The 11,741-nt window shown below is 34.9% G+C and overlaps 1 protein-coding gene across 2 annotated transcripts; it reads left to right on the forward strand.

The window, feature by feature from the left end:
* The first annotated feature begins 1,707 nt into the window (after positions 1-1,707).
* Positions 1,708-3,968, forward strand: LOC135136445 (uncharacterized protein DDB_G0283697-like). Of its 2 annotated transcripts, none has more exons than XM_064065708.1 (4): positions 1,708-1,850; positions 1,897-2,140; positions 2,194-2,401; positions 2,459-3,968. In XM_064065708.1, the coding sequence occupies exons 1-4, from the start codon at positions 1,744-1,746 to the stop codon at positions 3,922-3,924; spliced, it is 2,025 nt and encodes a 674-aa protein (XP_063921778.1). In that variant the 5' UTR covers positions 1,708-1,743; the 3' UTR covers positions 3,925-3,968. The 2 variants fall into 2 exon arrangements, with proteins under 2 accessions (XP_063921778.1, XP_063921779.1); XM_064065709.1 differs by having other exon boundaries at positions 1,918-2,140.
* The last annotated feature ends 7,773 nt before the right edge of the window (positions 3,969-11,741 follow it).

Consider the following 11,741-nt stretch of genomic DNA (forward strand, 5'->3'; position numbering starts at 1 on the left):
ATCAAGATTTTCGAAACATTCGGTTTCAAAGTTCAAAAATTACATTTCGTTTGGCGATTGCTGAAAAATTTTCCGACTTTTCAACCAAATAAAACCAAAAACAACATCTGGAGATCGAAATCAATAAAGGAATCCCTTTCGGTAATTTTTGAAAATGCCTGGGAAAAGTCAAAAATTTTATATGGGTTTTCAAAAATTGAACTTTCGTAAAAGTTGACAAAAAATTCTGAAATATAGATTTCGACGAGCCTAAAAAAACATGACAGGTTCAAGGTTCCGGATCAAAATTTTCGAAATACTCGGTTTCGAGCTCGAATTTTCAAAATTTCTCAAAAATTACCATATTTCTTTTGGCGATTGTGGAAAAATTGCACGCATTTTTGAAAAAACAACCAAAACCAACATCTGGAGATCGAAATCAATAAAGGAATCCCTTTTGGTAATCTCGAACGTGATTTAAAAAAGTCAAAAATTTGATACAGGTTCTCAAAAATTGCCATATTTCTTCCGTCGATTCTGGAAAAATTGTAAGAATTTTCAAAAAAATTGAATCCAAAACAATTTTTGGAAATCGAGATGAACAAAGGAATCTCTTTTGATAATTTTTGAAAATGCTTGGGAAAAGTCAAAAATTTTATATGGGTTTTCAAAAATTGAACTTTCGTAAAAGTTGACAAAAAATTCTGAAATATAGATTTCGACGAGCTTAAAAAAACATGACAGGTTCAAGGTTCCGGATCAAAATTTTCGAAATACTCGGTTTCGAGCTGGAATTTTCAAAATTTCTCAAAAATTACCATATTTCTTTTGGCGATTATGGAAAAATTGCACGCATTTTCGAAAAAACAACCAAAAACAATATCTGGAGATCGAAATCAATAAAGGAATCCCTTTTGGTAATCTCGAACGTGATTTAAAAAAGTCAAAAATTTTATACAGGTTCTCAAAAATTGCCATATTTCTTCCGTCGATTCTGGAAAAAATGTAAGAATTTTCAAAAAAATTGAATCCAAAACGATTTTTGGAAATCGAGATGAACAAAGGAATTCTTTTGGTAATATTCGAAAATGCTTGGGAAAAGTCAAAAATTTTATATGGGTTTCCAAAAATTGAGCTTTTGTTAAAGTTGACAAAAAATTCTGAAATACACATCTCGACGAGTTTAAAAAAACATAACGAGTTCATGGTTCCGTACCAAAATTTTCGAAATATTTGGTTTCGAAGTCGGACTTTTAAAATATGTACTAAACATGCAAAAAAATAAACTCAAACAAATTGGATGTTACCTATATGGTCACTACACAAATTTTTGGATGCAGTACAGCTGTTTGTGAATCTACATTCTCTGTTTTAACCAGCATTTTAACCAAGTACCGTACTAATTTTTTGGACTTCGACAGGTTTTTACGAAAATTTAGAGTAAAAAATCGACGTTTCCAATTATTTTAATGTTCTTTCAAATATAAAAACTCAGAAAAAATAAAGTAGTTATCTGAGTGTATTATTAAAATATAAATATTTACATGAAGCCCCCTCTGTCGACAAACTTGCCCCCCCCTGAATAAGTTTTCTAGCTACGGGGCTGAGTATCTGAAGAAGAACAGAGATCCACGATGGATGTATTATATCCATAGCGACAAAAAATTGCCAAAATGAAAATAATATTTTGGCAGATAATTGACATTTTAATAGTTTTTACATCAATGTGACATAAGTATGATTTATTTTTGTGTTTAGTGTAATATGGAAACCTTGTATGTCACTTATGGAGCAATTATTTTATGTTCGATCGGCAGTTTAACACTAGCAAAGCCTTTTGAAGACGAAAAAAGTTTCAGTGATGACAATAAGTAAGTCCAAAGAACTATATATTAGTGGTAAGTTCTTGGATTGTAGAGTAAATTGCGCGGATTCCAGTGAAGGCATAGAGTACGAGAAACCCAACCAAAATTCGTTTTCTGACTACTACAAACCTCGTGTTAGATTTGAAGGCTCGGACAAATTTCCTAACAGAGTATATGGCTATGACAAAAAAAGATCTACAATAGACGAAATAACAGATAATTTGGCATCAAGTTCTTTACAAAAACGACAAGTTGGTGTAGTGTATCGTGACGATAAACCAATTGGAATATTACAAGTAATTTTATCTCTAAGTTTTTATTTTACCGTTTCATACGCAATTCTTTACAGCCTTATCAGAGATCGTATAGATTTATACCCGTAAAAGAAGAAAATGACTTATACACTTTTAGTGCTAGCCAAATTCAAGATTTACCTGTTGTGACGGACGTAGACAAACGCGAAATAAACGGAATCAATTTAGATCCGGCTCAACTCGACGAAACTTACCCATCTATTCTTACCAACTTTAAAATAGACAACAAATTGGACAAAAAAAGTATGTAATAATCTAATCTAATAAGATAATAATTTGATCGAATGCCAATATTTATAGGAAATTACGATGCTTTCACTGATGACAATGTTCGTGATCTGAAAGCAACGATTCGTCGATTAAGATCATCCAACCCGCACAACAATGAACAAATTGAAGAAGAACTTAAGAATATCTTAGACGATATGGGTTTGATTGAAGACGAAGAAGTTCATGGAGAAAAACGCGAGGTGGTCGACGATCAAATGGACGACGAAAACGAACCTGCGTCGCTCGAGGAAGAAACAAAATTTGAAAAAGAAAGAAATAAACGAGACGAAACCTGCATTCGTAACGAAAACGCAGACGCAAATGGTAAACCTTTGTCAGAACATACATTTCTAAATTCTGATGAAAAAAGAAACGAAATCAAGAACGATCCCTTTGGAAATCCACTCAATAAACGCGAAACTGTAAAAGAAGCGCATCGTATGAAGAGGCAAAAGCAAGAGATAGCGACAACAATGAACAAAGAAAATTCGGAGCTCGTCGAAAACTTGAAAGATTCGGGAGACTTGATGATTAGCGGAAACAAGTCACCTTTAGCTTCTAGTTCAGAGATTACAGTGAGAGACACGGAAAAGCAGCAACTGGAGAAAAGAGGGTATGATGAAGATAATGAAGATTACGACAACAGAGTTGAAAAGCAAATTCAGAGTAAAATCAATTCGCTTAAGGAGGAGGTCAAAAGAGAAATCGAAGCTTTGAAAAAGAACCAAAATGATGACGATGACGACGACGATATTCAAAGGAAGAAAAGGCAAGCGACAGATAATTTGATTAACGAAGAGACTGATGAACTTAATCCTGCTTTGAATCCTGACAGTGAACTGAAACCTTTAATTAGAAAGAGAAGGCACCTTAATGCTAGTGTAAGTAAACATCATACAAATGCAACGAATGTTCGAAAGAAACGTGAAACGAATTTCTTTGTTACTGGAAGAAAAAAACGACGATCTGATCGTTCTCCTGATAGTCGTTCTCGAGAGGACAACTATAAGTCGCACCAGAAGGAAAATGACGAGGGTGGAGAATTGTTAGGGGGTGACGATTTTGACGATGGAGGTGTTTATAAAAGACAAATTTATGACAAAGAACAAGAGTATGCAAATTTAAATATTGATGATTCTAAATTGAATAAATATTTACGTGACGAACGTAAACGGTCAGGGATTCCTTCAAATGAACCAAATTCTTATGACAATTATGGGTATCATAACTTTTTCTATGATAATAATAATAATGCTAGGTTAAAAAGACAAAATTTTCGAGATAACTTTTTCAAAAATAACGTTGTGCGACAACGATATGCTCCATTTAGTTCAAATCAGTGGAAGTCTAGGTTTAGAAGAAGAATTAGCGAAGATCAGGTGTTATCTAATAGACCACAACAGTTAAGTGACATGTCAGAATTGGATCTTTTTGGTGCATTACCAAAAAGTTATGATGGAGAGTTATCGAGATACAAACGAGTAAAACGAAAATAAATTTTATTAACATATTTATATGTATTTACTGTAATTTTACAATATATCTGGACTTACAGAATTTTACTGAGTATTAATAATAATCTTTTATACAGTAATATGTGTAATGTTGCTATATAATTTTTATTTTAGGACAAATTCTTCCGTGCATTTATATAATAATGTTAAAATCAGAATTATAATATTCAGAATATTTTGTTCTATTGTTGTTTAATAATTTTAGTCCTCATCTGTTTTGAGAAGACAAACTCATCCAAATGAAACTAATTTCTACGTGACATTCTTTCGATGTATAAATAAGTCTATCCTTTCGTTATAAAGTCTTTTATAAGTCGCCCAGCCATCCTCTCTTCATTCCAGTGATTACTCTTAACATTGTTCAGTCATTTACCAAAATCAACCTTTTCTTAACAAATACTAGCCCCACCCACCCACCCTCTCTTTTCTTAGAAGATATGTCATCTGCCAAACTCAGTCTTGTCTTAGCAACTACTAACTCCGCCCACCCGCGCTGTTCTAATTCCAACAATTTTATTTCTGTTCAGTATATTATCAGATCCGTTTCTCATTCTGGGTAGATAAAATGAATGACTGAAACGAAGGCGGGGCTAATTATATGTTCTTTTGTAGAGTGGCAATGGCAACTAACAGAACGTAGGCTGCTAAAAATACAAAAAAAAAATAGCTCTAATCGTATTTTTTTTTGTTATACTATTCAGTATAAGATTTATTTTTTATTCCAGAAGAAAGAAATAAGAAAACGGGTGGGTGGGTGAGGCTAAGTTTACCTTTTGTTATAGAGCGTTTTATAAATAATCAATAACTCCGCCCAGCCACGCCCTCTTCATTCCAGTGATTACTCTTAACATTGTTCGGTCATTTACCAAAAATCAACCTTATCTTAACTAATGCTAGCACCGCCCACCCGCCCTCTCTTTTCTTAGAGGGTATGTCATTTGCTAAAATCACTCTTATCTTAGCAAGTACTGACTCCGCCCACCCGTGTTGTTCTCATTCTAACGATTTTATTTCTGTTCAACATATTGTGAGATCTACGTTACATTCTGGCTAGATAAAATAAATCGCTGAAATGAAGGTGGGGCGGGTGGGCGGGGCTAATTATATGTTCTTTTGTAGAGTGCCAATCGCAACTAACAGAACGTACGTTACTAAAAAAAGAAAAATAAGCTCTGAACGTATTTTATTTTGTTGTACTATTTGCTATAAGATTTATTTTTGATTTCAGATGATAAAAAATGGGAAAACGGGTGGGTGGGTGGGGCTAAGTTTAACTTTTTGTTATAGAGTCTTTTATGTATAAGCAAGCTTTAGTTCCGCCCATCTACCCCCTCTTCATTCCAGTGATTACTCTTAACATTGCTCAGTCATTTACCAAAATCAACCTTACATTAACAAATACTAACCCCGCCCACCCGCCCTCTCTTTTCCTGGAGGATGTCATTTGCCAAAATCAGTCTTATCTTAGCAAGTACTAACTCCGCCCACCCGCGCTGTTCTCATTCTAACGATTTTATTTCTGTTCAACATATTATGAGATCTACGTTACATTCTGGCTAGATAAAATAAATCGCTGAAATGAAGGTGGGGCGGGTGGGCGGGGCTAATTATATGTTCTTTTGTAGAGTGCCAATCGCAACTAATAGAACGTACGCTGCTAGAAAAGGGAAAACAAAGTTGTAATCTCATTTTTTTTTTGTTATACAAGTCGCTATAAGATTTATTTTTTATTTCATAAGAAAAAAATGAAAAAACGGGTGGGTGGGTGGGGCTAACTTTAATCTTCTGTTATAGAGTCTTTTATATAAGCAAGCAATAGCTTCGCCCAGCTACCCCCTCTTCATTCCAGTGATTACTCTTAACATTGCTGTCATTTACCAAAATCAAGTTTATCTTAACAAATATTAGCCCCGCCCACCCACCCTCTCTTTTCTTAGAAGATGTGTCATCTGCCAAAATCAGTCTTATCTTACCACTAACTCCGCCCACACGCGCAGTTCTCATTCTAACAATTTTATTTCTGTTTAGCATATTATGAAATCCATTTTTCATTCTGGCTAGATAAAATGGATCACCGAAATGAAGGCTTGGTGGGTGGGCGGGGTTTGTTATATGTTCTTTTGTAGAGTGGCAATGGCAACTAACAGAAAATGAGAAAACGGGTGGGTGCGTGGGGCTAAGTTTAACCTTTTGTTATAGAGTCTTTTAGAAATAATTAATAGCTCCGCCCAGCCACCCTCTCTTCATTCCAGTGATTACTCTTAACATTGCTCAGTCATTTACCAAAATAAACCTTACATTAACAAATACTAGCCCCGCCCACCCACCCTCTTTTTTTTGGAAGACATGTCATCTGCCAAAATCAGTCTTATCTTAGCAAGTACTAACTCCGCCCACACGCGCAGTTCTCATTCTAACGATTTTATTTCTGTTCAGCATATTATGAGATCCACGTTACATTCTGGCTAGATAAAATAAATCGCTGAAATGAAGGCGGGGCGGGTGGGCGGGGCTAATTATATGTTCTTTTGTAGAGTGCCAATCGCAACTAACAGAACGGACGCTGCTAGAAAAGGGAGAAAAAAGCTCTAATCGCATTTTTTTTTGTTATACAAGTCGCAATAAGATTTATTTTTTATTTCATAAGAAAAAAATGAAAAAACGGGTGGGTGGGTGGGGCTAACTTTAATCTTTTGTTACAGAGTCCTTTATATAAGCAAGCAATAGTTCCGCCCAGCTACCCCCTCTTCATTCCAGTGATTACTCTTAACATTGCTCAGTCATTTACCAAAATCAAGTTTATCTTAACAAATATTAGCCCCGCCCACCCACCCTCTCTTTTCTTAGAAGATATGTCATCTGCCAAAATCAGTCTTATCTTAGCAACTACTAACTCCGCCAACACGCGCAGTTCTCATTCTAATGATTTTATTTCTGTTCAGCATATTATGAGATCCATGTTACATTCTGGCTAGATAAAAAAATCGCTGAAATGAAGGCGGGGTGGGTGGGCGGGGCTAATTATATCTTCTTTTGTAGAGTGCCAATCGCAAGTAACAGAACGTACATTACTAAAAAAAGAAAATAAGCTCTGAACGTATTTTATTTCGTTGTACAATTTGCTTTAAGATTTATTTTTGATTTCAGAAGATAAAAAATGGGAAAACGGGTGGGTGGGTGGGGCTAAGTTTAACTTTTTGTTATAGAGTCTTTTATAAGCACGCTTTAGTTCCGCCCATCTACCCCCTCTTCATTCCAGTGATTACTCTTAACATTGCTCAGTCATTTACCACAATCAACCTTACATTAACAAATACTAGCCCCGCCCACCCACCCTCTTTTTTTTTGGAAGACACGTCATCTGCCAAAATCAGTCTTATCTTACCAAGTACTAACTCCGCCTATACGAGCAGTTCTCATTCTAACGATTTTATTTCTGTTCAGCATATTATGAGATCCACGTTACATTCTGGCTAGATAAAATAAATCGCTGAAATGAAGGCGGGGCGGGTGGGCAGGGCTAATTATATGTTCTTTTGTAGAGTGCCAATCGCAACTAACAGAACGTACGCTGCTAGAAAAGGGAAAAAAAAGCTCTAATCGCATTTTTTTTTTGTTATACAAGTCGCAATAAGATTTATTTTTTATTTCATAAGAAAAAAATGAAAAAACGGGTGGGTGGGTGGGGCTAACTTTAATCTTTTGTTATAGAGTCCTTTATATAAGCAAGCAATAGCTCCGCCCAGCTACCCCCTCTTCATTCCAGTGATTACTCTTAACATTGCTCAGTCATTTACCAAAATCAAGTTTATCTTAACAAATATTAGCTCCGCCCACCCACCCTCTCTTTTCTTAGAAGATATGTGATCCGCCAAAATCAGTCTTATCTTACCAAGTACCAACTCCGCCCACACGAGCAGTTCTCATTCTAACGATTTTATTTCTGTTTAGCATACTATGAGATCCATGTTACATTCTGGCTAGATAAAATAAATCTCTGAAATGAAGGCGGGGCAGGTGGACGGGGCTAATTATATGTTCTTTTGTAGAGTGGCAATGGCTACTAACAGAACGTACGCTGCTAGAAAAGGGAAAAAAAGCTCTAATCGCATTTTTTTGTTATACAAGTCGCTGTAAGATTTATTTTTTATTTCATAAGAAAAAAAATAATAAACGGGTGCTGCAGGATATTTTATCGCGTTAGTTAAGTGCTTTAAATATATTTTACATTGTCCTTACGGCGCAGGGCCTGTGGAGGTGTTATTTATGCCGCTGGTTTTTACTTTACACAACTTATTTCAAAACGAAAATCATAAAATCAAATTTTATATTTTTTTTAAAGAGCTGGATCCGACAATTGTACTTCAAGGACGAGGGAAGTTCTATCGAAACAGCCTTCAACCATTTTTTTTCAAAGAAAAATTACAAACATTAACGAATATTTAACAGTGAACCTAATAAAACAATTTTTTTACTGTATAATTAAAGAGGTGATAAGTTTTGACATGAAAGAATTGTATCTCACTTAGAACAGTTTTATTTATATGCAATGTTACCCGAAATCCTTGATCCCAGATGTGGTCGCAATCTGCCGGTTGGAAGTATACATATTAAAAAAAAGAGTTACGTAAAATTGAATAAATTCAAAAGAAGTGTCTAAAGTCAAAGCCTTTCTTATCTTCAGTTTCTTGAAACAAAAATCTCACTATCAACCCACTCTATAGTTCACCGCGTTTATCCGCTTAACCACCCGCTGTGGAGGGTGGGTCAAAATTTTCTAGGGTAATAATTACTTTTTCCGGTTGGTTGGATGTATTGTTGATTGCCTATTTTCTGAATTTCTTTGATTTCGTTTTTAAGTATTGTAATCGAGTCCGTGGGTTTTAAATTGTACAAAATAACATAGTCCTACACATGTAGTCTATGACTCCGTGCTAAGTTTTTACCCGAGACATCTAAATTTTTTGGAAAAAAATCAAAACTATAAAACAATATTTTGCAATTTAGTTTAGAATCTGTAAAACCGAATGCTTTGAAATCTTGCAGACGTTTTGATCAAAATGTGTTTGCTCATTGCCCCTAAAAAATTGGAGACATCACCTCAAAATTTTGCTGAATCTTCAATGTGAAAAGTATTGTTGCGTTGATTGGTGATTAAAATCGGCGTGGGTCAAATTCAAAATTTATTTCTTAGTAACTTAAATTTACACGACTAATTACACAGCGATTATGTGCAAAATAATTGCAGCGCAACTTGACTGAATTCATTCATTGGACTCGACTCGCTGATTGAATAATCTCGTTCCCGAAGGTGGCCTCTAATTAAATCCCTACTTCTCTTTTAGGTTTTCCCAAATCGACGTCTTTCTCGAATACCCATCGCGACTTCCGCTTCCCGTTTTTCTTTAGCGAACGCCGCCCGGCCACCGTTACCGACGATGAGTCACCCAATATCGCCGTACATACTAGAAAACCCATAGGTGTCAGTCAACCGAGAGCTGTTACCAATTGCTAAATTTTAAGCAAAATCAACAGGTGGTGTTCAATAGAAATGGCAAAGACAATATCTTTGTACATTCTAAGTGAAATGGTAATTAAACATGATCATGGACAAGAGAAATATTAAATAAACGTTTTATTACTAGTTATTGTGACAATGAATGTGTTGATTAGCTGTTAAACGTAGCACAAGAACCAATTTTAAAATCATTATAACTCCACTACCATGTGAGAAGGAATTTTGTTACTATTTTTCCCAGACTAACCAGTTGATTGTTACGAGCACAACCGAGAGTTAATCCGCTATTTTCCAGACACCTGGTCTAGGTGGGTCAAAAAAATTAATGAATGAGTTTTATTTGATTGAAAAGTGGGATTACAATACTGTTATTTTTCAATTTCTATATATTTTGCACTAAATAAAATAAGACAGTGAAATGGAGAAAGGAAGTGGGCGGGACTAAATCTAGCTTTTTTCTAGTATTATGAGCAAGTAGTAGCCATGCCTACCCACCTCTTCTTTGTTCTAGTGACTACTCTTAATAGTGCTCAGTCCTATCTTAACAAGTTTTAGCCCCACCCACCCACCCTTTTTGATCTTAGGTGATATGTCATTTACTAAAATCAATCTTATCTTAAGAAGTACTAGCCTCACCCCCACACGGTGTTCTCATTTTAACGATTTTATTTCTCTTCAATTGAGATCCATCTTTCAATCGGACTAGATCAGATGAATAACTGAAATGGAGGCGGTGTGGGTGGGCGTGGTGAATTATATGTTCTTTTGTTAAGCGGGAATGGGAATTAATAGAACGTAAGCTGTTAAGAAAAGCGTTAATTGTATTTTTTTTGTTATGCAACTTATTTGCTATAACATGTATTTCTTATTTCTGAAGAAGAAAAACGAGAGCAAGGGTGGGTACGCGCAGCACGCTTCTTTACATTTATTTTAACGTTACATACACATCATTATTTTAACTTATAAAGATTCTCATAAAAAAATAAAATTCGCATAATCAATATACAACATACGACAAATATTTCAGATTTGAAATATTTGAAATGTCAAAATGACAGAAAGTCCATTATATACATATATATCCCTGTAGAAGTGTAGAACAATCTCACCAAACTTTTTCAATTCTAAACAAAAATTTACTGGGTATATACTAAAAAATAAGATAAGACTGACTTTGGCAGACGAGATACCTTCTAAGAAAAGAGAGGGTGGGTGGGCGGGGCTAGTATCTGCTAAGATAAGATTGATTTCAGCAAATTACATACCCTCTAAGAAAAAAGAAAGTGCGTGGGCCGGGCTAGTACCGACTAAGATCAGACTGACTGCAAATGAGATCCCTCTAAGAAAGTAGGGGGCGGGTGGGCGGGGCTAGTGCCTGTTAAGATAAGACTGATTTTGGCAAAAATATCCTCGAAGAAAATAGAGGATGGGTGGGCGGGTCTAATTTTTGATAAGTTAAATATGATTTTAGCACTTTTGACATTTTCGAACATTTTTCAGCCATTTCCGAAAATTAGTTGGACATTTTTTGAACATAATTAGCCCCAAATATGTCTTTTTTTCTATATTTCGATTCTTCTCTTTTTAGATTTTCGATTTTCGTTTTTCCGATTTCTTGGATTTTCATGGTTTCGAATATTTGATTCATCGAATTTTCGATATTCGGATTTTAAATTGGTTTCATTCCTTTTCAATTCTTCGATTTTTCAATTTTTCATTTCTTCGATTTTTAAAACGTCCGAATTTTTGATTTGTTTTTTTTTTCAATTTTTTCGTTCGTCAGTTTTAGGCTTTTCAATTTTTTTACATTTCGATTTTTTGATATTTCGATGTTTCAGTTTTTCAATATTTGGATGTTTCAATTTCCCAGTCATTCGATTTTTCAAATTTTCAACTTCCCAATTTGGAATTTTCAATTTTTCCATTTTTCCAGTTTTCGATTTTTTTTAATTTTAATTTTTCGATTTCATTTCATTCATCGAATTTTGAATTAGTTTCATTTCTTTTCGGTATCTAGATTTTTCAATTCTTTTTTCCACTCCTCAGTTTTAGACTTTTCAATTTTTTACAACATAATTATCCCCAACCACCCACCCACCCTGCCTCCTTTTCAGTGATTGATTTTATCCGATCTGAATGAAATGAATGATCTGATACTTAACAGAAATAAAATTAGTCGTAAAAATGAGAAGAGGGTGGGTGGGCTGGGCTAGTACTTGTAAGATAAAATTGATTTTGGCAAATGACATATCCTCCAAGAAAATAGAGGGTGGGTGGGCGG

This window comes from Zophobas morio, unplaced genomic scaffold, assembly GCF_036711695.1.
Source record: "Zophobas morio isolate AGI-343-1 ecotype UQ-CSIRO unplaced genomic scaffold, CSIRO_AGI_Zmor_V1 ptg000026l, whole genome shotgun sequence".
Classification (NCBI taxonomy): domain Eukaryota; kingdom Metazoa; phylum Arthropoda; class Insecta; order Coleoptera; family Tenebrionidae; genus Zophobas; species Zophobas morio.